This window comes from Spermophilus citellus (genome assembly GCF_964194105.1).
Source record: "Spermophilus citellus genome assembly, chromosome: 9".
NCBI lineage: Eukaryota > Metazoa > Chordata > Mammalia > Rodentia > Sciuridae > Spermophilus > Spermophilus citellus.
This window is the reverse complement of record NC_138191.1, coordinates 98521634-98548017: the sequence shown is the minus strand read 5'-3', so window position 1 is coordinate 98548017 and position 26384 is coordinate 98521634. Positions and strand designations below refer to the sequence as shown.

The window sequence follows — 26384 nt, the reverse complement described above, 5'->3', positions numbered from 1 at the left end:
TAAGAGTAAGCATAATCCCTAGTTTACAGTTGAAGAAACTGAGTTGGTAAAGTATGAACTAACCAAAGTTCTGCTAGCTGTGTAAGTCAAGCTCTTTTCCCATGAGTAAAGTTGAAATGATATAAATAAAACAACTAGGGTTGGAGTTGTGGCTCAGTGATAGAGCACTTGCCTAGCATGGGTGAGGCACTGTGTTCCATCCTCAGCACCACATAAAGATAAATAAATAAAGGTATTGTGTCCATCTACAACTAAAAAATATTAAAAAAATAAATAAAACAACTAAATAGATTTTTGTTATTGTGATTTTTATGTTATTTGTGTTTCCCAGAAAAATTTCTTCATTTATATCATTTTTAAATATATATATTTTTAGTTATAGTTGGGTACAATACCTTTATTTTACTTGTTTATATGTGGTGCTAAGGATTGAATCTAGCGCCTTGCACGTGCTAGCGAGTGCTCTACTGCTGAGCCACAACCCCAACCCCTATATCATAATTTTTAAGACAAATTTTATAAATACTTATTTCAAAAAAGAAATTGAAAAATATCTGGTTTTAAATGTTACTTTGTTAGATGTCACTTTTTTAAAAAAATAAAGTTTTGTGTTTTAAATTAATTGCAATTTGGAACAGTTTTAACATTTGAGAATTTTGGTAGTGCATACAGAGTAACTTTCATAAAATCAGTGAATTAGCAGCACATTAAGACAGTTAATGTTTTGACTTATGCATTCAGAGATCAGTTTTCTTGAGGTTTACTTTTATTCTTAGATGTTAAAACATGGCTATTGGTTGTGTTCCTTTAGGATGCAGAGTGATAGTAATTTCTCATACTGAAAGTTGGTCAAGATATGATGGTAAGAGCACTGTGGAGAACAAGACCAATATTTCCATGCTTTAGGAATATACTAGCTGACAACTCAGATTAGTTATACAGCATTAAACTTTATATAGAAATAATATGAATGAGTATTCAGTAACCTAGTTTCATAATAATCTAGGCAAGGCACTTTCATCATCTATAAAAGGGAGATGATAATGCTTAATTTACACATTAGACATAGTAAAGATTAATTGAATGAATGAATAATAGGATTAAAAGTAATATATATAAATTATCACTATTCATAGTGGATTATCATTAAATGGTGACTTACTCTAATTATATTTTTTTGAAAATTGATAGCAATTTTTATAAAATGTTGATATTTGTAATTTTCTCTAAAAAATTAAGTCTAATTGCAGATTTTTACATTTTGCATGCATCCAACACTGGTTTACAGTTAATTACTGGTATTAATAGTCATGACTCACATTTTAATTTACTTTTAACAAAGAGAAAACTTTTGAGAGGGTGCTAAGGATGTAAATTATAGAAAAATGGTTATTATATAATAACTAATAAATAGCTTAACAAAGTAATAGAATAATTACAGTCATTTGTAAATTGGATATATTAAAACCAATAAATGCTGAAAGACTTCTTTCTTACTCAGGTATTTCTTCATGGGACTCTATACAATACTTCTGTTTAAATTTTCTGTGACATATAACTTGATATTTGTCATAAAGTCTAATTTTCACCAACTTTAGATGTTTCTTATCCAAATGACTTATTTTTAGCAACTTACCCATTAAAAGCTTGGACTGTTTGAAATAAAATTCAATGATAATTATTATCACATAGTTACTAAAAGATATATACACAGTAGGAAAAGCATGTGACATTGAGTTTTCTTGAATTTTAAATCGCAAGTGTTATGTAATTTTTTTTAAACTTGGAAAAGGGCCATAAACCTATAAGATAAGATTTTAGACAGCCTTGTGATTAACATAAAGTATTAGTTTACTTTTATCCTTATGCCATGGCTTTGGGAATCTGCCTATTTTGATCTGTGTGCAAGATTGTGTTTCTTACTTTCCCACTAAGCCCAAGAAATTAATGAGTACTGCATATTGCTAAACACTTGACACAGTTAACACTTGCCTAGCATACCTGAGGCCCAGGGTTAGATCCCCAGCACTGAAAAAACAACAAACAAACAAACAAAAATATCAGGAAAGAAGACATTATGGCTGTTGAAGCAGGGTAGTGGACATTTGGGCACTTGTTATATTGTTAAGTCTATTTTTGATGATTTAAAATTTTTGTAATAAAATTATAATTTAAAAGATGAAGAACAGCCAGAATATAATTATAAAAAATAGAGATATTTTAATTGCTTACATCATAAATGGGCACTTTCTAATTCATACATAAAACATTCTTTTCTTCTTTTTAGTACTGGGATTTGAACACATAGGCACCCTACCATTGAGCTACCATATCCCCAACCCTTTTTATTTTTTATCTTGAAACACAGTTTTGCTAAGTTGCTGAAGCTGACTTCAAACTTGCAGTTCTCCTGCCTCAGCCTCCAAATCACTGGGCTTATAGGCATGTGCCACTGTGTCTGGCCCACACATAAAATTTTCAATGTAATATAAGTGTGCTATTTATAAGGCATGTTTTTTTTTTTTAGTTTTAGATGGACACAAAACCTTTATTTTATTTGATTATTTCTATGTGGTGTTGGGGATCAAACCCAGTGCCTCATGCATGCTAGGCAAGCGCTCTACCACTGAGCTACAATCCTGGCCCCAAGGCATGGAATATTTTTTAAAAAATCAATTCATAGTACCTTAAAGGAACTGATATCTGATTGCATCAATTGCAAACAATTAAAAAAATTCAAAAGTCCACTAAATAAGGGACTACTTCTTGCAATGGATATATATATATATATATATATATATATATATATATATATATATAATATTTATATTTTACTTATTTATTTTTGTGGTGCTGGGAATTGAACCCATGGCTCTGAGCTATATCGTCAGCCCCCTACAATGGATTCTTAAAATGACTTCAGTTAATAAACTTGGAACAGGTGTTTAGACAGAGGTAGGGTTAGTATCTGTTTGAACTGCTTTAGCTCTGATGATATTTTGCTATGTGCAAACATTTGAAAAATTTCACAAATTGTTACTGTTACTAGTATTTGTGAATAGCTGGATATTGGTCAATTACAATCACTCTCGTGCTATTTTTGTTCTTACATGGCAGATATTTTTGTCATAATTATGGGCTTTTTGAAAACTAGGGACAATTTTTTCCATTTTCTAATTTGGAAAGAAATAAGTGAGCATTTGATAATTTTCAGGAATTGCAAAGGAATAAGTTATTCATGCTGTAAGGTGGTGTAAATAAGCACAGAGTGGTACTTGAGTATAAAATTTGTTCATTAATTTGTCAGTAGGTTTTTTCTTTTTTAATGTGGAAAGTCATGTGTGGGAGATTTTATAAGGAAGGAAAAGGACAATAGGAAATTACCAACATGCTTTCAGAACCTATTATGTACTACATGTTACATGCATTCTTTCATTTAATCATTTAATCTTCACAAAAGCCTTATGAGGGGAATATTATCATTTCAGTTTTATATATGAGAAAAACTAAGACTTAGTTTAAATAATTCCCATAAGGTAATTTGACTAGTGAATGATAAAAGTTGAAGTTAGAACCCAGAAGTATCACTTTAAAGAAAATTATATGTAAACACACAAATGGAACATTTTTAAGCAATCAGTCATCCCTTTGTATCTGAAGGAGACTGATTTCATTGGATGCTCAAATCTCTTGTATTAAATGGTATAGTGTTTATACATAATCTACATGTATCATGTCATATACTTGAAATCATCAGTAGATTTCTTATAATGACTAATACAATGGAAATACTATGTAAATAGGTATTTTAGTATATTGTCAAGGAATATCAAGGAAAAAAACAGCCTATTTATGTTCAATATAGTCACGATTGTATTCTATCTGTGGTTGATTGAACCTGCAGATGTAGAACCCCAGGATACCAGAGGTCTAACTGTACCTAGCTGGAACATTATATAGAATATGTATTGTAATATCATAATTTGTTTCTTCACAACTAGGCAGATTGTGTTGTTTGAAGTCATGTGTAACCACTAGGCCTATTCACCTTGAGGTCATTATAATTATAAACTGCCTAAAAAATGTGTTTGACTGTCATTGTTAAAATTGAGGGACCCTAAATTATTTTACGAATTTGGGCATGAGTGATATAGCCCTTTCCAGATAGATGCACATTAATGTTGGTTTTTCCTTTCATTTATGTAGTAATTTCACTTATCAAAGAAGCAATGAACAAACACTTATTGAGAATCTGTTATGTTTTAGACACAGTGATAACTTTGGGAATACTGAAATTGTGTTTAAAATAATTAATTAGTCCATTGCTTCATAGTGTAGTTTCTCATTTTAATACAAGGAAGTGGAGAATAAGTTAAATAAATGCAATATACTATGTCAGTTGTGATAATAGAGATATAGTATTTAATAAGATATTTCAGCTGTATAATAATTTAAGTTCAAGTTTGCAAAATATTTAATTCTCTTTATTTCTAAAAGTGATTTTACATTTTGACTCTAAGCCCACAGAATCAGGAAAGGTACTTAGATGATATTTAGATAATCTATGTGGTAGGGTATGTTTGGTTGTCACAATGTCACTCTGACCTCATGTGGGGGAAAGACAAAGGATCTCTCTCGGGTCTCTTTTTAAAGAATACTAGTCCCATTTATGAGAGATCCTGACCTAAGCACCTTTCAAAGTTTGCCTTACTTCCCAACACCATCACTTTGTTATGTGGGGGGTAGGATTTTAGCACATGTTTGAAGGGACTCAAACATTCAGACCATAGCACTTGTCTGTTACCCAGCTCTGTTAATTGTAAATGAATCTTCATAGAATTTGGTGCAAATGTGAGCAAGTTGTTTAACCATCCAAACTCAGTTTCTTCCTAGAAAAAAATAAGCTTACCATAACCTTTCTACTTCTTTCAATTTATAATTGTTTTGAAAGTGTAAAGCCCTTTGAAAACTAAATTGGTAGTTATAGTAGCTAGATATGTTAATTTTAGTAACAGGAAGATGATCTATCTAATGTTGACCTCATTACCCCTCATCCCTTGGTTCAGCTTTGTAAGATATAGGATGCTTGGCCATAAACACTGGAGAAGCAGAATTTATCTTACTGGGGAATGGCTTTCTTCCTCTATGAAGGGCTATGTGATCAATGACTAACAAGGTATCCAGGAAATTAAGCCTTAACAGGAGCCTAAGGGGACTATTATTACATAGCGTAGAAGGAAGAAGAAGGTGAAATTGCAGCTAAACCCAGAAGGTGAAAATGAGGTCTCAAAGCCAGGTGAAGAGTGGTACACACTTGTAATCCCAGTTATTTTTGAGGCTGAGGCAGAAGGATGCAAATGCCAGGCCAACCCCAGCAATTTAGCGAAACCTTGTCTCTAAATAAAAAATAAAAAGAATTAGTGATATACTCGGTGATAGAATAACCTTGGGATCAATTCCCAGGACAAAAACAACAACAAAAAAGGAAATTTATTTAGTCTTGAGCTAAGTACAGTGGCACAGACATGTATTCCTAGAGAGGATTACAAATTTGAGGCAGGCTTCAGGAACATAGCTAGACCCTCATTCTTGATTTGAATTTATGGAAATCAAAAATATACTAATATTTTATCTCAAACCAGTTAGAATGGCCATCAAGAATACAAACAATAAATACTGGAAAGGATGTGGAGAAAAAGAACACTTTTACATAAACCTTCTGGAAATCAACGTGGAGTTTCCTTAAAAGAGTAAGAATGGAACCACCCTATGACCTAGCTATGCCACTCTTCAGTATTTATCCTAAAGAATTAAAGTCATCATACTATAGTGTAATATGCATGCCCATGTTTATAGCAGCACAATTCACCAGCCTAGGTGTGCATCAGTGGATGAATGGATAAAGAAAGTGTGGTTTATATACATGATAGAGTTTTATTGGCCATAAAGAAAGATGAAATTATGTCATTTGCAGGAAAATGGATGGAATTAGAGACCCTTATGTTAAGTAAAATAAGCCAAACTCAGAAGGTCAAGGGTCATATGTATTCTTTCATGTGGAAGCTAGAGAGGAAAAAGGAAAAGAAAGGTAGAGGTAATCTCATAAAAATTGAAGGGAGATCAGTAAAATAGAAGAAAGGTTCCAGGGGGAGGGAGGATGGGAGAGAAAGGGGAAATACTAGGGAATGATATTGGCCAAATTATGTTATTATATCATGTACATGTATAAATATGTAACACTGAATTCCACTATTATGAACAACTATAATGTACCAATAAAAAATGTTAAAAAAAATAGAAATAGCCATTTGCTCTCTAAAAGGACTGAGTCTAATTGTTTTAGGCAAGATGCAAATAAAAAGAATAATAGAAAATGTAAAAAAAAAAATCAAAAGGGCTGGGGAGATAGCTCAACGGTAAAGCATCTGTGGTTCAATCCTCAGTACCAAAAAAAGAAGAAGAAAAAGAGGTTCTGGAAATTGGCAAGGCTGATTTTTGGTTGCCTGCTTTGATTTCCTGTAGCTGAAACTATACTTAAAAATTTTAATGATTGAGTTCTATATTTTGATCCCTGTCCTTCATAGCAAACCAATAGCTAGTGTGATTATTACTCCATACAAAAGGACAGAAGAAAACAGAAGTTAAAACCCAGAAATTCCAATTGGTGTTCGTTTTATCCTGCTATAATTCCTTTTCAAACAAATAGCAGATACAACTATGTTTAAATGCCCATGTTATATAATACTGTTCCTAGAAATTTGCCTAAAGGTAACTCTTGTTATGTATTGTCTTGTTTTGTATTTGCTGTCTGACCTTGGCCAGGGTTTTTATTTTTAGCAAACTTTATTGATTTTCTTATTGTTGATAGACTTGTAAATCTCATTCTTGATTTGAATTACTCAGCTTCCTGACTGCATTTTCTTTTGAAGTTTTTGGTTTTGTCTAATATAGCTCATGGCCAGTCAGTAGTGATCATATTGGTTTGCTCCCTTTGCACTTTATTTTTTGTTGTTGTTGTTTGGTATCAGGGATTAAACCCAGTGGCACTTTACCCCAGAGCTATGTCACCAGCCCTTTTTATTTTTTATTTTGAGACTGTCTCCATTAAATTGCTGAAGGTCTGGCTAAATAGCCAAGGCCTTGTCAAACATGCAATCCCCCTCTCTAAGCCTCCCAAATTGCTGGGATTACAGGTATGTGCCACCATGCCTGGCCTTTTGCACTGTTTTCCTAGTAAGTTTAGTATTTTTCCCCCCACAGGTTTTCTGTGCTTCCTGCTGTAGCCTGAAATGTAAACTGTTATACATGGACAGAAAGGAAGCTAGAGTGTGTGTAATCTGCCATTCAGTGCTAATGAATGGTAAGTATTAAAACAGGTTGATTTCCCAGTCATTGAGATAAAACAAGAGAATTCCTATGAAAAGGTTTCTTTGTCTTTCTTTACAAGTCATTCACCTTCTCAAATGTTATAACTTTGAAATATTGAGTTTAATTTTCATGTTTTGAAAGTTTCTTAGCATTTCAGAATTCCTGTGTCTAATTTAATGAATAGAATACTAAAGTCAGGTAAGTTTTATTGGAAGAATGAATTTCTTTGGAAATTGGGTGTTGTATAATGGTTTGTTCTGGAGAAATGACTGGAAAGGGGTGGGGTTAGGTGTTATTGACTATTTAGATGATGAAATATTAAAATTGGGCAAGGTTTTCCTTTTTACAGAAGCTCTTTTTTCTATGAAACACCATAATGACTTAGGATATATTATTAACAGCACTTTTTTTCATCCACCTTGTTAAAAATAAATATTTTAGCACCTAAGATCAAGTAGCAAGTTGTACTTTTTTTCAGGTATTTCCTTAATACACCTTAGATTTGCTATAAAGATAATGGCTTTGCGTGAAGTTGTTATGTGGTAAAAGAATACAGCTAGAGGAAGGTAAATAAAACTTACTGTTTATCTTTTATGGAAGTGGAAATAAATCCAGGGGCATTTAAATTAAAAGCAAACATCACAACCTAAAAACATTCAGTATTCTTATAAAGGGAAACAATAAAACTGAGCAGACTATAGTATTTTCTCTTTGAATGTGTCTTTGTATAGTTGCCATAAAATGTTGAACCTAGACACCAGTGCTACCTGTGCCCAGATAGTGTACCTCTTGGAGACTGGAACTTAACTGCTCTGAGATCCCTCCTGCTGTCTGTCTGTCTGCATTGCTCATAGTGATGTTTTCCTGTTGCTGGCTTATTAACCTAATGCATGTCAATTAATCTAATCTGTTCTAATCTCCTATGATCCACCCAATTTCCTCCCATTTCTGAATTCTTATAATTTTGATCAATTATGAATCATTCTCTCTACTCTTAAGGGTCACTTTTGGATGGTGGTTATTCATACAGTTGCTTAATGGATGATTTTTATTCCACTGCTTTCACTTTGGACACATGCACAGAAGGAGTATGTTGCTTAATTATGATACATAATACCTCTTTTATTCAATGAGGTCTTCCAACTTTATGGCAATTTTTTTAAACTTGGTATAGCTAAAGATGAAGGAAATGGCAGAGGATTTATATGGAATGATACTTTTTATTAAGTCAAGGAGGCCCTTAATAGGGGATCCTAAGGTAATCCACTTTTCTTGGTTTTTCCAGCATCTTTCCTCTTGCATGGCTTAGCCCAGTCTTTTTCTGAGTATTTAATTTGATGCTTTTCAGTGTTCCCTCTTTTTCCTTTCTCCTTTTCTCTTCCTTCCCTCTTCCTGCAGTGCTTTAAAAGGAACATAGCTTTTGTTACTAGCCTTGTCATTCAGTTTGGAGGCAATAAATATTCAAAATCTTATGGATCATTCCTTGATATTGATTGAGATTTTTGAAAAGGTACTAAAAAATTGGGTAATTTTTGTTCCTGGGCATGCTATTACTTCATAATAAAAATAAAATTTGTTATATTTTGTTTCTATAATACTTTTCATCCTGTTTACTTTTAAAGATAATAGTTGATATGTCAATATTTAATTAAATTAAAGGGTATACAGAATCAATGTATTTGTGATCATTTACATTGATGAATCACAATTATATCGGCACATTTTCATGTTCAAATGGGTCCTATGCTTTTGAGACACACCAAAGATGTGAAATGGTTATTATATTGTTGGATTCTTTTTTACAGGATAATTATTGCATAAAAGCAGAATTCATAAAAATTTTTTGAGAGGTGTTCTTCTGAGCTTTATGCTTCTGAATTTTTTGAATGAGATTTTATCTCAACTAAGAAGAGCCTTGAAGTCTAGAAATGAACCATACAACAGAGTTATATTATTTGTGTCCCTGATTTTTATAGTTTATAAAATGCATTAATTAATAAAACAAAGCCCAAAACACCTAACTATTTCAAGAAAATCCTTAAAGTTAGATATTATTTTACTCCCTCTTAAGGAAGTGTACAGTCTCCTTAAGGATGCCATGGATCTAATCTTTAACTCAGACTGATCTACTCTCAGTTGTATCAGAATAATCATGTAATTATTATTTTTTAAAATCATATAATCCTTATTTGCTCCAGCCAAATAGTTTTATGTAGACAAATGGTCTCCTTTATTAAATAAAATCACCCATCTTCTTAATATCTTCACTAGCTGAAAGAGAGACATACTATGAGTATTAGTGAGGAGGAGCTACATTATTTATCCAATATTGTGGAGGTCTTGATGTCCATATTGCAATCCATTCACATTGATTGTGTCTGTATTTGCTTTAGCTCAAGCCTGGGAGAACATGATGAGTGCCTCAAGCCAGAGCCCTAACCCTAACAATCCTGCTGAATACTGTTCTACTATCCCTCCCTTGCAGCAAGCTCAGGCCTCAGGAGCCCTGAGCTCTCCACCTCCCACTGTGATGGTACCTGTGGGAGTTTTAAAGCACCCTGGAGCAGAAGGTAGGGGATCATGTGCTATTCTCTCTCTTTCTCCTCACCAAGTTCCTCTGAAAAGGTGCTGATGTGACTTTACAGCACAATTCTTTAAAACACTATAGATCAGTCCCTTTGAATGGTTATTAAAGTGGAAGAACAAGGTGAGAAATGTGTTAAGACTCTATCTGGACAAAGTAAAAAAATAATATTGTATTGCCTGATATTTTGTAGGCACTTCTAAAAATATGTCAGTCTACTCTTCATTTAAGAATGGAATGAGTACACTACTTCTACTTGAAAAGAGTTGGAGAATTGAAGTCAGCCTATAAAATCCTTGCTTGCAGCCTACCTTGTAAAGGTTCTTTGTAGGAGTTTACTAAGTGATAAAAATGAGAATTCTTCCTTCTCACCAGCCCATTCTAGTGTTGCTTTTTGGAATATATGTTACCATTTTCTCTTTTCATTTTTAATCTATCTATCAAAAAACATGAATATATTATCATAGGTACATAGACCTTTAAATCCAGGACTTGAATTCTGATCATGTCATGACAGATAGGAAATTATAGGCTCAATTTATTTTTGGATTATTACTTCTTTATTGATTATGATATGGTCAGATGAAAGACATTTTTTAAATTCAGAGGATTATGAATAGTAGAAGTAATGATTATATATTTCCTTAAAATAATCTTGTCAAGATGTATCCCTTGATGATTAAAATCAGTCTTCCTTCATTAATTTTATGTCTTTTCATCTAGTAATATTCCCTTCCCCTTGCTAAATAGCCCGACTTTCCCTTTTGAAGATCAAAGATTTCTATTGAGATTATCGTACTTTCCCTCATTTTCCCTTCTTTTCAGATCATCCCTTAGTGATATTCCTTTGTGTTTTTGTGAATTTAGGCTTGCTTTTCTCAAAATCTTTATTCTCTTTTACTTCATTTGTCATTTTTGTTGTTCTTCCCTAGTCTCTCTTTGTTTTGACTGAATTGATTTCCAGAATTGCATGTAAAGATATTGTTTCATCAGACTTAGTTTTCTAGCTTTTCCCTGTCCTTTATTAAAATGAAAATTACTTTGTACTGCCAGATCAATCTTTTTCTTCTTCACTTATATTCTAGCCAAAGATCTGGTCAGTTTGCTTCCCAATTCTTAATATATCTGTGCCAACTCTTCTTTTATTAAATAATAATTCTTCAACATTCTTCAGGGCATCTTTTGCCCTTTAAAAATATCATATGACTTTTCTAGATATTTAATTCCTGTGGAAACCTTATAATTTGGGGGAGATGTGGATTTATATTGATAGCTTTTTTTCTTACCATGAGTTTATTTTCCAGATGCTTAAAACACTTTCCTTAGTTTCTCTGTCAGTGATACAGGATGAGTATAAGACATAATCATATATGTGTTTAGGATTTTGAATATTTTAACACAGTATTTAAATATTTGCCTAAATGTTATATCAAAAATATATATTTAAACATGTATTTTTTTATTAATTTATAAACCATTTTTACACACAGTTATAATTCTGATATTTCTGATTGTAAGAGGCCAAATAGTGATTTCTTTGTACATCTGGAATTGGTGACCTTCTCTTCTTTGATGTTAGAAACACTATCAATATCACATTGATGCCTATTTTATATTTCTGGTCCCTTCCTCAAGTGGCTCAGCCCAGAGAGCAGAGGAGAGTTTGGTTCGCTGATGGGATCTTGCCCAATGGAGAAGTTGCTGATGCAGCCAAATTAACAATGAATGGAACTTCCTCTGCAGGAACTTTGGCTGTGTCTCATGACCCAGTCAAGCCAGTAGCTACCAGTCCTCTACCAGCAGAGGTAAGAAAAACAAAACAGCAACTAAAAGTGAGTACAGTTTGCTCAGCATTGTGCTGCATCTTTCTTGCCTTTTGCTAAGTTGAGTGACTTTTGTGTAGAACTCTGAAGGTTTTGGATAGTGCAAATAAGTATTCATGGATATATTTATAAGAGTAAATGTAAATGTGCCAAAATCAGCTTCTTGTTTGCTCTAGAGAAGGTTTTCTTAAAAGAGTATTTTTTTTCCAAGAGAAAGGTTCTCATTAAGGTTGTTCTCAAGTGAACTCAAGCTGCTGCTATAACTAGAAGTCAGGCTAGAGAGAATCTTCGCTTCTTGATACATTGGTTTTCTCCTTTCTTCCTTCCTTCCTTCCTTCCTTCCTTCCTTCCTTCCTTCCTTCCTTCCTTCCTTTCTTTCTTCCTTTCCTTCTTCCTTCCTTCCTTCCTTCCTTCCTTCCTTCCTTCCTTCCTTTCTTTCTTTCTTCCTTTCTTCCTTCCTTCCTTCCTTCCTTTCTTCCTTCCTTCCTTCCTTCCTTCCTTCCTTCCTTCCTTCCTTTCTTTCTTCCTTTCCTTCTTTCTTCCTTCCTTCCTTCCTTCCTTCCTTCCTCCCTTCCTCCCTTCCTCCCTTCCTCCCTTCCTCCCTTCCTCCCTTTCTCCCTCCCTTCCTCCCTTCCGTCCTTCCGTCCTTCCTTCCTTCCTTCCTTCCTTCCTTCCTTCCTTCCTTCCTTTCTTCCTTTCTCCCTTTCTCCCTTTCTCCCTTTCTTCCTTTCTCCCTTTCTCCCTTCCTCCCTTTTTCCCTTCCTTCCTTTCTCCCTTCCTTCCTTCCTTCCTTCCTTCCTTTCTTTCTTCCTTTCTCCCTTTCTTTCTCCCTTTCTTCCTTTCTCCCTTTCTCCCTTCCTCCCTTTCTCCCTTCCTCCCTTCCTCCCTTTCTCCCTTCCTTCCTTTCTCCCTTCCTTCCTTTCTCCCTTCCTTCCTTCCTTCCTTCCTTCCTTCCTTCCTTCCTTCCGTCCTTCCTTCCTTCCTTCCATCCTTCCTTGTGCTTACATCAAGAAGCCCTTTGCCAGTAAGCTACATCCCTCAGCCCTTTTATTTTGATTCAGCGTTTCAGTAATCTGCCCAGGCTGGCCTCAAACTTGCAATCCTCCTGCCTCAGTTTTCCAGTTCTCTAGGATTATAGGTGTGCACCACTATGCCCAGCAGATACATTGGTTTTTAAATCATGTTTCCCAAGTTCTGTGGTGGCCTCGAGAGTGCCATGGTGAGGAGGTTGGGGTATGTGAAGATGACTGAGGAACTAGGCTATGCTTTTCTCTTCAACTCAAGCATCTTCTTCTTCTTCTTTTTTTTTTTTTTTTGTTGTTGTTTGTTTGTTTGACCTTTTGTGTTTCCATTTAAGATTTTAAAACAGGGACCCAAATTTTTAAATAAGTTGCTACATCAGTGGCTTAATAGATGGAAGGATAATGCAAATTATTTAAAGAAACTAGCTTACATCAAGCTGTCACTTTCATCTCTGTAGAAGTCCCAGTTATCATTTGAGGGCTAATGGTATTCTCTTTCTGTGGATCCTAATATTCAGAAGATAAATACCAACTATAGTTTTTAGAGTCAATGAGAAAATGTCTATCTAGAAACAAAATTAGAGAGATGCAAGTAGGATCATTATATTGTGAGTTCCTTTCTATTGCTAGTTGCTTCCTTCAATCTGGTAAAGTTATAAGGCCATTAATTCCAATTAAGTATTTATATCCATCTATTTTTTAAATTAGAGTTTAAAAGTTTGAATAAAGTTTTTTTAAACGACTTTGTAGAGCAGTTTTTGGTTCATTGAAAAATTTGAGAGGAAGATGGAGAGATTTTTTATACAACCCCTGTCCTCATGAGCTTGAAAGTTGAGAATACAGAAAAGGAAAGATGGACCGAGTATCCTAAGAGAAATGCTTGTGAACCATTGGGATTCAGGAAATGCCCTTGAACCTTCAAATGCAAAACAGGATTGCTGAGCAGCCTAGCTCAAATCATTAGCCCTGCCTTGGCCCACACCCTTGACTCATGCCCTTGCCTGAAAATAGTTGTGAGGGCCAGGGCAATGTGCAAGTACTCAAAAATTAACTTTGCCCTGGCTCCTCTTCTAGTTCAGTCCCTAGCAACTGCCTCTTTGCATACCAGCCACATGTACACAGCTTTTCCTCTCAGTCAACATCTTCCACCAGAGCGATACAGTTAAAAACTAATGAATCTACATTGATGCATAATCACTGAGTCCACAGTTTATATTCGGATTAGATGAAGTTTTTACTCCTGAAGTTTTCATAGAATTTTTAGTTACTAATTATTTATATTTAATAGTTTTTTTAGATATATCCATATTATTTGTGGATTAGGTCATAATTAAAATTGCATGTTGTTAAGATAATTTATTGACATACTGTGTCTGTCTGTTTTCTGTTGCATTATAATAATACAATAACCACAGGCTGGGTAAGTTTCATGAAAAGAGATTTGCTTTGTCTCACAGTTCGAGAGATCTAATATCAAGGAGCAGCATCTAGTGATGATTTGAATCCTGAGAAAGTGAGGGGCATTCACCTGGCCAGAGATAGGCACATGTATATGTCTCTTTTGGTTTTTCTTCCTCTTTTTCTTCTTCCTTCCTTCCTTCCTTCCTTCCTTCCTTCCTTCCTTCCTTCCTTCCTTCTTTCCTTCTCCCCTCCCTCCCTCCCTCCCTCCCTCCCTCTCCCCCCCCCTCTTTCTTTCTTTCTTCTTTTTCTTTTTTTTAATATATGTTATGGGGATTTGAACCCAGGGGTACTTAACCACTGGCCACATCCCAAGCCCTTTTTTGTATTTTATTTAGAGACAGTTTCATTAAGTTGCTTAGGGCCTCACTAAGTTGCTGAGGTTGGCTTTGAACTCAGGATCCTCCTGCCTTAGCCTCCTGAACTTCTGGAATCTCTCCCTCTCTTTTTAAAGCTACCAGGACCCAGTCACAGCATCACCTTACTAATGACCCTGTTCACCTCACAAAGGCTCCACCTCTAAACACCATTGTTACATTAAGTTTCTGCCCTCTTAACACCTCACAGTGGTGATTAAATTTTAAATGAAACCTTGGAGGGGGCACTCAAACCTTATCCAAACCATAGCACCCACATAGCTAAGTTTCCTGTTTGGAGAAGGGACATTAAATTGTGTCATGTCTGTCTTTATGTATTTCTAAGTCTGTTTTGGAGGATTTTATTCTATGGCTGCAGAGAGTGACAACCATAACTATTTGCAAGAGTGCAATAAACACTCATATACTCTTTATGGTATTTACCAGCTATTGTCATTTTGCTACATTTACCAACACACACACACACACACACACACACACACACTTTTCTTTTTTTTTTAAATATCTTTATTTTATTTATTTATTTTTTATGTGGTGCTAAGAATGGAACCCAGGACTTCACATTTGCTAGGCAAGTGCTCTACCACTCAACCCCAACCCCAACCCCAACCCCACACTTTTCTTTTTTTGATGAACAATTTGAAGATTAGTTGTACTTGACTACCTGATCCTTTCAGCTTGTATCTCTTAAGAACAAGACATTTTCCTACATAATCACAGCACAATGATCATATGAGGAGGAAATTTATTCTATAATTCTACTTTCTTTTATATAATCCATATTCATATTTTCCCAGTTGTCTCATTAATATTCTGTATAGCTTTTATTTATACATACTTATACATGCACAGACACAAAAATATTTAAATACCTTTATTTTTAAAAATCAGAATCCCATTGAGGATTACAGTTGCATTAAGTTGTCTTTTTCAGTTGCTTTTCTTTAATCTTGAACAGTTCCCTACTTTTTTTGGTCTTTCATTACCATTATTACTTTTAAAGCATTGGGCCATATTTTGCATAATGTCCTCAATTTGTCTTTGATTTTTTTTCATGATTAGTTTCAGAGTAAACATTTTTGTCAAGGATAATAGTACTACAGAAGGTGTGTTCATTTCTTACTGGATCATATCAAGAAGTATCAGTTTGGTAATTGGTTAAGATGATGTCTCCCGTTTCTCCGTTGCAAGAGTACATTTTCCTGTTTGTAATTAATAAATAATATGAAGGGTAATATGAGACTGTGATATTCTGTTCCCTGACAATTTTTAGCCAATAATTTTACTGTACTTTGACAATTTTTATCTGAATCAGTTATGAACATGGAACTTATATGGTGACTTTCCTTTTTTCTGTCAGATTTCTTTACATCTCTTTGTGCAGTAGGTTCTTAAAACATTTTTTTAATGTGCCCTATATGTCTTCATTCTAGTTTCTTTGCTTTGCCATATAAATTTTTTATAATTGTCATAATAGTGGGATTTGTTGTTACTTACTTGTGCATGCACACAATATAAAAATATTATTTGGCCAATATCCCTCCCCAGCACTTCCCTCCTCCCACTCCATGGTTTCTTTCCTCTATTCTACTAATCTCTCTTTGCATTTTATGCCATTACCCTCCACACCTTTTTTTCCCCTTTTTCCCTCTCTAGCTTCTATATATGAGAGAAAACATATGACCCTTAACCTTTTGAGTTTGGCTTATTTCACTTAACACAGCCGTGTCAAGTTCCATCCATTTTCCTGCAAAAGACTCAATTTCATTGAGTCTATAATTTGGCTATTATGAATTGTATTGCAGTAAACACAGGTATGCATGTATCCTTACAGTATGATGACATTAATTTTTTAGGATAAATAACAAGCAGTATATAGCTGAGTCATACGGTTCCATGTAAAGTATGAATGAATACAGAAACTCTAGAGAGAATGCTACAGGGTAACAAGGTCTGGCTCAATATAAAAGGAACTAAGCCAAGTTAATTATTCTGTTTCTGTGCTCTCATATTATTCAACATTTTTTTAGTATTCATTTGGTAATTTGAGGAAAAACAAATGGTATAAGGCCATACTGGAATATATTTTTATCGTTTTTCAAAAAATATTTTTTTAGTTGTAAATGGACACAGTACCTTTATTTTATTTGTTTATTTTTAATGTGGAACCGGGGATCAAACTCAGTGCCTCACACATACTAGTCAAGTGCTCTACCACTGAGCCACAACCCCAACCCCTATTTTTCTCATTTTTATGGCTTAGTAGAGTATTTAATGTTTAATAGGTGCTTAATAAATGGAGTAAATTCCTTTTCATAAAAGATATTTAAGTAGATGCCAGATGACCAACTTCTTTTGATATTAAAGGATAGATTTATGCATCATTAAATAACAGATTGGAATAGATTGCTGTATTTCCAGCACTAGGCCTTTAAATCAATTATAATGGCTTGTAAATAGAATTTTCCAAATATCATATAATGCCATACTGGCCACACTGAAAAATATTTTAGCAAAAAATCACTATAATCTTATAGTCCTAAACTATAGATAACATAGACAAAAGTGTGGCAAGACATGAGCATATTTTAAAAAATAGTTTTAGAATCTTTTCAGATCTAAAATATAGCAAAGTGCTTAAAGAACATTAACCTTTAGGAGACAACTTGATGAATTTATATATATCTATGTAACCATCACCCAGGCGAAGATACAGAATCTTTCTATCACCCAGAAGGTACCCTCATGCACTTTTCTGTCAATACCTGCTATCCTTTCTCCAAGGTAACCATTTTTCTGACTTCTATCACCATAAATTATTCTTGCCTATTCTTGAATTTCATATAAATAAAAACATAAATGTTTTGTGTTTAACTTTGTAAGCTCAACCTAAAATTTATGAGATTTATTCATGTTGTTCTTGCATCAGAAATTAATTTTTTTATTACTAAGTAGAATTCCATTGTGTATATATATCTAATTTATCTATTCCCGTTAGTGGATATTTGGATTATTTTTAGGGTTTTTGTTATTATGAATAAAGCTGCTGTGAATATTATAGTGTATTGAGCTGTTTTTCAAAAGGTTTTTTTTTCCAAAAAGTTTAAAGTTTAAATATTTACTTAAATTCCCATTTGTATTCTTAACTATATTCTACCAAAGTCTCAGGCTGCCTTTAATGCTCACTTTGCTGATTTGCTTTTCCTAGGCAGACATTTCTTTATTTTCTGGAAGTATTACTCAGGTTGGAAGTCCTGTTGGAAGTGCAATGAACCTTATTCCTGAAGATGGCCTTCCTCCCATTCTCATCTCCACTGGTGTAAAAGGAGGTATGTGGACTTATATATTTAAATAGGTATAGTTATATATACCAAATATTGTCTTCTGGTTAAGGGAAGGAGATGGAGTTTAAGTGATTACTATCCTTCTCCTATCCAACAAAAAAAGTGCAACTACCCCAATGCCATGAAAACAGTTGTTGCTATTACTAATTATTTGAGTAGATGTTATGTTTTTATATTATAATGTCATTTTCATTCATTGGAAGGATATAATATTAATTATAATATAAAGATAGTCTATTAGAAGTTTTTCCTTTATATTTCAAAGCTACATAGTACTCTGAAGAGTTATTTGTAGTTCTAGAATTGGCTCTCTCAGATACAGTCAGGATATTAGTTTAACTTTTTGTTTTGAAGTATAATACATTCAGAAAAATACATGTAAATAAATGTGATGAGGACTTAACTTAAATAAGAGGTTTATTATTAAAAAGTACTTTCAGCATGTGTGAGGCCCTGGATTTGATCCTCAGCATTGCCCCCCCCTAAAAAAAATAAAAGAAAAAAACTGCTTTATATATACACATGTAATATGTATAAATATGTTTTATGCATATTATATATGCATATTTTTAGAGAGTTCTGATAAAAGGTAAAATTGTTTGGTCGAAATAATGCTTAACTTTATATGAAAGTATATTGTCGATATATCCAAATCAGCATCTAGCCAGTAAATTTTCAGGAGGTTTATTAATCATGTCTTTTCCCTTTTATTTGGTTTTCAGTTTTTTACCTAATCTCCCTGACACCAGGCTTTCAGGTTTGCTTGCTTGCTTTTTTTTTTTTTTTTTTTTTTTTGGTAGTAATTGGGATTCAACCCAGGGGTGTTTTACCACTAAATTACATCTACAGCCTTTTTGTTTTATTTGGAGACAGGGTCTTGCCAAGTCACTGAAGCTGACTTGGAACTTGTGATGCCCCAGCTTCCAGAGTCTTGAGGATTATAGGCATGTGCTACCACACTCAGCTTAGAACATTTATTATGTGATGTTGTTGTGATAATTGGAAATTTTAGTTAAATAAAGAGGTTATCTTTAGACATGGCACAAATTTTATAGGATAACCCGGACTGGATTACTTTTTGTAGTGAAAAAAGACACTTGGTTCTTGGACAGCAGGTACAAACCAGGACCTATGCTCACCTATAAATCAAATGTTTGTCTTTTTCATGTGAATAATCAGCCCATTCTCCATCAGATTTCTTTCTCAATCTATCCCTTTAACCAATCTATTACAATGTTTTCTCTCCTTACAGACTATGCCGTGGAAGAGAAACCATCACAGATTTCAGTAATGCAGCAATTGGAGGATGGTGGCCCTGATCCACTTGTATTTGTTTTAAATGCAAATTTATTGTCAATGGTTAAAATTGTAAATTGTAAGTTAGAAATTTATTTTTTTAATTAAAATGAGTTACTTTACAGACTCATCACTAGTAAATAAAACTTTCAAATTCATTACACACAAGGATTTTTATATAGAGCTACATTTTACTGAAAACAAAATTCTGAAAAAGTTGGTTTATATAAAATCATATAAACTGAAACTCTTGCCTTTAATCACGGAGTGAGATAGGTGACTTCTCCCTGGAGAAAAGCCAACAAATCTTGTACTCAGATTAAGTTAAGTTCTTGAGATAGGTATATTAAGTCATAATTCACCACCAGAATAACTGGAAGTGAAATAAATTATCTGAGAGCGCCAAAAAATTTACATGGTAGGTTTTAATCCCAGAAACTTTAATCATGTTACATAATCTATTTAGGAAAAGTATTAGTTAATTAATAAGTAGTAAAACTTTAATACATCACAAATGATGATTTAGAAGAAATTTCTTAGTTCTTAGTGCTAGATTCATGAGCATAAGAATAAGAAAGAGAATAGTAACTTAAAATCTTGATTTTTTTCCAGTAAGGTATTTGAAAATAGAGAATGAATTTATCCTGGATGAGACAGTTTTGGAGGAAGGAGGAAGCTCTTGGGAACAGTCCTTTAGTACTGTATACTAATTTTAAGTTGACCTTAGAAACAAGAAGCACCTATATATACCACTACCTTAGAGGTTCTACATTGATGAAATGTAGGTTTCTGCCTTGCTTGATCACACCTTTGAATATTTGGCCAGTTATTAATGCTTTCTGCCTTTCCTTCCAGGATCAGATTTATAATAATCTGCTTGAAATTTCCATTTATTGTATATAGTTTCTTTTTTTTTTATAGGTTAGGCTTCTAAATTAGCTAACCTGAAATTCCTGCAGTGTATACCTTTTTAATATAGTTGCATTGGGCACATCCTGTTTAGATACATAAACTAATAATTTTCAAAGTGAAAAAAAAATGGATCTTTAATTAGTTTTGATATGCATGGTGGTATTCATAATTTTATTTGGATTCTTTTCATGTCCTTTGGGGATCCTATTGTGTTAGGGTACAAAGGATTGAATACTATTTTTGAAAAAAAAAAATATATATATAACTTCTACTGTTTTGAAGTCTTCATAGCCTCAAAGTGAAAACATGGAAGAAAGTAGTCTAGAAAAGTCATCCTTTTCAATACTTTTTATAGCACAAAGCCAAGTAAAGCCATGTTGCTGTTTATCTATAACTGTCCCCATGAAAGGACTGTAATTAAAGTAGCTAATATCTTTTAACAGATTAAATTTAACAAATAGACATAAATTATACATTTTTAGGTCACAACCTAAAACCTAAGCTATAATATTGGCTTTTATTATTGATTCTTATATAAATAATTATTTCCTTTGGTAAAGTGTTTTTTTTTTTTAAATAAAGGTGTAGGACTATATCCTTTATATGGTATATTTTGGTTTTATTTTATTATTAATAGAACATTGTTTCTTTTACTAATTATGCCTTTTAGTAGTATGATTTAAAAGTTTAAGTGTTGAGAAAAGAACCAGAGGCATTGGCATGTTTTAATTTCTACAATTGTTCTTTGGCTCAGTGCAATAACCGAGTTTGAATTATACAAACTCAGTATGACCTATTTTATTCTTTGCTGTATTGTATCATAGATTTCTATTTATTTCTTTTTAGAATAGGATTGAGGAGAATGTCTTTATTTTTATATTTTTATTTCATCTGTAGATGTAAACCGGAAATGCTGGTGTTTCACAACCAAGGGAATGCATGCAGTGGGTCAGTCTGAGATAGTCATCCTTCTACAGTGTCTGCCGGATGAAAAGTGTTTGCCAAAGGACATCTTTAATCATTTTGTGCAACTTTATCGGGATGCTCTGGCAGGTGGGAATGCTTTATGACTTTGCACCCTTAGTAAATGATAAAAAATTTTGGACTTAGATAAAAAATAATAGTATTAGATTTTAAAACATGGTATAAAATATAAAAAAGGGCAGGGGATATGGCTCAGTGGTTAAGTGCCCTGGGTTTAATCCCTTGTACCCCCCCACCCTGCAAAAGAACAGTATAGAGTTAATTTGAAATTATCTAGATTCTCCAGGCTATATTATACCTTGAGGCTGAATGTAATTCCAGAAATGACCTGAGACTTTTACTTTTCTCCTCAATTTGAATATTTTCACATGTAAAGTCTTTAAATAAAGTAAAAGTAATTATATGTTCATGTGGGGGGGGGTTGTTTTTTTGTACCAGGGATTGAATTTAGGGTTTTTCTACCACTGAGTTATATCCTCGGCCTTTTCTGATTTTTAGGCTGGCCTCAAACTTGTGATCCCTGTGCCTCAGCCTCCCAAGTTACTGGGATTAGAGGCATAAACCACTGTGCTTGGCTCATGTAACTTTTGAGAGGGCAACAGATACCAGGGCATGGGAGGTTCATGAATGACATAAATGTCTTATTCAAGAACTCATCCTTTGTTCTGGAGGCAGTGAGGAACCATTGAAGGAATTTAAGAAAATGAGTGACATAATCTGATTTACATTTTAGAGAGATGACTATAGAAGCAATACAAAAAATGGATCAAAAAAAAACAACAAAAAAAAATGGATCAAAGTCTGTGAGTCTGGTGATAGTTAAAAAGCATATATAGTATATTCATGTACTAGGATACTGCTCAAAAATAAAAACTACTATACTGCTGGTATATGCCACAAAATGGATGAATTTCAGAGACATTATACCAGGGCATAATGTCTCCATTTGCTTGTTCCATTTATATGGAACAAGCAAAATGAATTCTATGGTAATAGCAATCGCACCAGTGGTTGCCTGAACTGTGGTGGGGTACAGGTGTTGGAATTGACCACAGAACAGTCAGGGAACTTTCCTGTTTGATGTTCTATGTCTGATTGGGTAGTGGTTACATAGATGTTTACATTTATTTAAACTCATGGAACTATATACTTAAAATCTGTGTGTGGAAGGGGTTGTATATAAATCACACTCAAAATTGTTTTTTTAAAAAAGCTATGTTAGGAATTAAGGGAGAAATTACAGAACTTAATTTAAGTAATGGCAGTGGGAATAAAGAGTATTGGAGAGAGATGTGTAAGGCATCGATGCTTCAATTCAATAAGATTTACTGAGTACAAGGAGCTAGAGTCAAGATTAGCTCCAGATTTCTGTCTTCGGCACCTGAGTAGGTTGGTCTTCTTTGTTGAGATGGTGAATGGAACAGGAACACATCTGGCAGAGGAGAAAAAGATAAGTTCTTAGTTCAGTTTGTTGCATTTGATGATGTCAGGTTAAATATGTAAATGGAAGATATATGGATATTGATATAGAAGATTGATCTAGGCTACTATACAAATTTAGAAGACGCAGCTTTCATATGATAGTTGAAGTTAATGTTGTGTATGACATAGGCCAATGTGGAGAAATTAGGGCTGTGAATGGAGTCCTGAGAGATACCTGTAAGGAAAGGATGTGACTTATGATATGAATTATGATAATTCATGTCATAAGTGTCTGGCTTATTTAATTTAACATAATAACCTCCAGTTTTATCCATGTTTCTATAATAAATACCATATTTTCCTTATCTTACCTTTTTTTTTTTTTTTTGGTACTAGAGATCGAACCCAAGGCACTTTATCACTGAGCTACATCCCCAATCCTTTTTATATTTTGAGAGAGGGTTTCAATAGTTGCTTAGGGCCTCACTAAGTTGCTAAGGCTTGTCTTGAACTGGCAATCCTGCTTCAGCCTCCTGAGTCACTGGGATTACATGTGTATGCCACTGTGCACCATTTATCTTTTGATGGCCTCCTTGGTTGATTCTGTTTCTTGGCTATTGTGAATAGTGCAAATATCTCTTTGATAGTATTATTTAATTTCCTTTGGATTTATTTACAGTAGTGGAGTTGAGGATCACATTGTAGTTCTGTTTTTTTTTTAATACCTTTATTGATTTATTTTTATGTGGTGCTGAGGATCAAATCCAGGGCCTCGCACATGCTAGGTGAGCGCTCTACTGCTGAGCCACAACCCCAGCCCCCTGTTTTGTTTTATTTTATTTTATTTTAAATATTTTATTTTTTAGAGAGAGAGAGAGAGAGAGAGAGAGAGAGAGAGAGAGAGAGAGAGAGAATTTATTTTTTTAGTTTTCGGCGGACACAACATCTTTGTTTGTATGTGGTGCTGAGGATCGAACCCGGGCCGCACACATGCCAGGCGAGCGTGCTACCGCTTGAGCCACATCCCCAGCCCCCCCTGTTTTATTTTTGTAACGACTTTTCAAACTGTGTTCCATATTACTGTAGTAATTTACATTCCCACCAACAGTGTGAGTTTCTCTTTATCTTTATCCTCACCATTTGTTGTTTTTGACTTTGATGATAGCCATTCTAACTGGGGTAAGATTATGTTTCATTGTGGTTTTTATTTGCATTTCCCTGATGATTACTGATATTGAACATTTTTTTCATATACTTATTGGCTATTTGTATGTCTTCTTTTGAGAAATATCTTTTGCACTCTGTAGCCCATTTTTAAATTAGATCATTTGGGGGTTTTTTTGGCATTAAAGTTCTTGAGTTCCTGGTTATACATTTTTAAAAAGTGTCCAGATACATTAGTAGAGTTCATTTTGAACTACTAAAATATGAAAAAAAAATTTAATATCTTTATTTTATTTTTATGAGCTTCTGAGGATCGAACCCAGTGCATCTTGCATGCTAGGTGATCACCCTACCACTGAGCCACAACCCATCCCCTAAAATATGAAAATTTTTATGAGAAAAATTACTTGGAAGTGATTGTAAAATAACAATAGTCTGAGATCAGACTATAATACATCCCAAGTCATCTTAAGAAATTTTCCATAATGTAGGATGAGGCATGTACATATATATGTATGACTATGTAAATAATATTTCAAAGCATACATGAGGTATAAGAGTCTCTCCTTGTACAGGAATTATTTCACAGATCATCAAATATCAGGGCTAGAAAGTATCTTAGATCATTTAGTATAAACTCTTTAATTTTTCCTATAGATGAGGAAAATGAAACCTAGATGTGTTAATGTCTTGACTAAATCACAGGCCTAGTTGGTGGCAAAGTTAGGACTATAAAGCTGCCAGAAACAGTGTTCTTTTTATTATTTCATTTGCCTTTGTGCATGTATTAATAGTATATAAGTTTTATAAAATCAGGTATGCATAACATCTGTGATATATGCATGTTTTATTAAGAATCCTGTGTTTAGATAATCAGAGTAGTTTGATATCCTATATTTCACTATAATTTTTTATAAGGTGAAACATTTTAGGTGTTCGAAAATGATCTCAGTTCATTATTCAATTGACAAATTGTATCAAATTTCTCCTGAGTGTGGAAGCCTTGAATACTCTTGCTAATTTAATGGCTACTGTGCTCCAGAAATTAAGAGATGGCTCAAAAAGACTTAAAAGGTCCTAGAATGAGCAACCAGATCACAAGACCAGACTGCTGGAAATTCTGAAGCCGGCCTTCACTCCAGGGCTCCGGGCTGGAGAGCCACTCTAGGGGGTGCGCAACTTGAGACTTTCCAAGGCCTCGGAGTGAACCTTCGGTCCCCGGAGCACTGCAGTGAACTGTCGCACTAAAACTATTAGCAAGCACCTGGTGGAGGAGGCCTCCATAGATGTTCTTGCGGAGGATCCAACATGGCCGCCGGCGAGGAAGCAGCGATTCCAATGTCTCCACATTAACGGGATCAGAAAGATCCATTGGAACAGCGGCAGTCTACCTACTGAGGAACTTCTAGCAAAATTCCGTGAAGAGGGGACCTGCCGGGAATTGGTAGGTTTATTAGAAGTGTCAGTTTGTCCCAGACAAGTGGATCTTGCCAGCCACGCAGGCGCGGAGGTCAAGTCCCACAGCCACCAGCCGCTTCAGAAAGCGGCCAGAGGCCCCGAGCGGTGCGGCCCGCCCAAACCCTCAGACGGCACCCGCCACCTCGCCATCCCGAGAGGCCCCGCTCTCACTCAGCGAACGGCCACTCCACCCGCCCGGATCTTAGCCACGCAGCCGCAGCTTCCCGGCTCTACTGGCAGCCCGGCACAGCGAGAAGTGTCCCCGCCTGGCTCAGCAGATAGCCCGTACCCTCCCGGCTCTACTAACAGCCCCGCCCACCCGGCGAACGCCCCCCCCCCCCCCCACAGTGTGAAGGGAATCTAACCAACCCTTTACGAAATAGCGAACTGGGAACTAAAACCAGAGATTGTGTCAGACCAGAGACAAGCCAGTTCCACCCCTCCCTTCGGACACTCCGGCAAGGAGCCAGGGGCCCGCCATAGCAGAGAGGGGAAGTCACCAAAGTTCGGCCAAAGAGATTCCTTCCCAGTGGAATCTACTTTAGCAGGTGTGTGACTCCCACCCACATCAGATACAAACAACCGGGAAACTTCAAAATCTCTCCGTGGGCGTGACCCTAAGGGCCAAAGGACTCTCGACCCCCAACTCCCCCTACTGCCAGTGACGAGGGCGTGACTGTAGGGGCAGAGGGAAGCAGAGAAGACTCCCCACCCCCAAATCCCCCAACCGCGAACTGAGAGGGTGTGACGGTCGGGGCGGAGGGAAACAGAGGACACTCCAGACCCCCAACTCCTCCTACCGCCAGCAGTGTGGTTGTGACTGTAGGGGCTGAGGGAAGTAGAGGGGATCCTAGACCCCCAACTCCTATTACCACCAGCAGCGACACCAATGGTCTTAGCTGCCAGATTCCGAAGGTGTGCCCACCAAAGGGGTCTGGAAAAATTAAACAATTGACTCCCAGACTACAGCTCCACAGCACTGGGGCTTAGATGAATGACAACGAGAGTGCTCATTAGTTAGGGAAATAGAGCACTCGGTGGGGCTGAAAGTGTAACCAAATCCTTGGTGAACTGCCTCCGGTGAGCAGGACCTGGCTGGCTGGCAGGAGGATGGGGAGGAGGGGCCGTAGAAGTGAAACGGCTCTGGACCAACAGGATTGAGAGACTCCCAG

General features: G+C 35.1%; 1 protein-coding gene across 2 annotated transcripts in view; it reads left to right on the top strand.

Annotated features, from left to right (window-relative positions):
* ZFYVE9 (zinc finger FYVE-type containing 9) overlaps positions 1-26384 on the top strand; it is a 208168-nt gene that overhangs the window by 118541 nt on the left and 63243 nt on the right. The window contains exons 5-10 of one of the 2 annotated variants that reach the window (XM_081306403.1): positions 7261-7360; positions 9762-9938; positions 11588-11757; positions 17841-17961; positions 19229-19351; positions 21082-21237. In XM_081306403.1, coding sequence (XP_081162529.1) covers positions 7261-7360; positions 9762-9938; positions 11588-11757; positions 17841-17961; positions 19229-19351; positions 21082-21237 — 847 coding nt within the window. The remainder of the gene's footprint in view (positions 1-7260; positions 7361-9761; positions 9939-11587; positions 11758-17840; positions 17962-19228; positions 19352-21081; positions 21238-26384) is intronic. The other variant, XM_081306404.1, reaches the window with a different exon arrangement.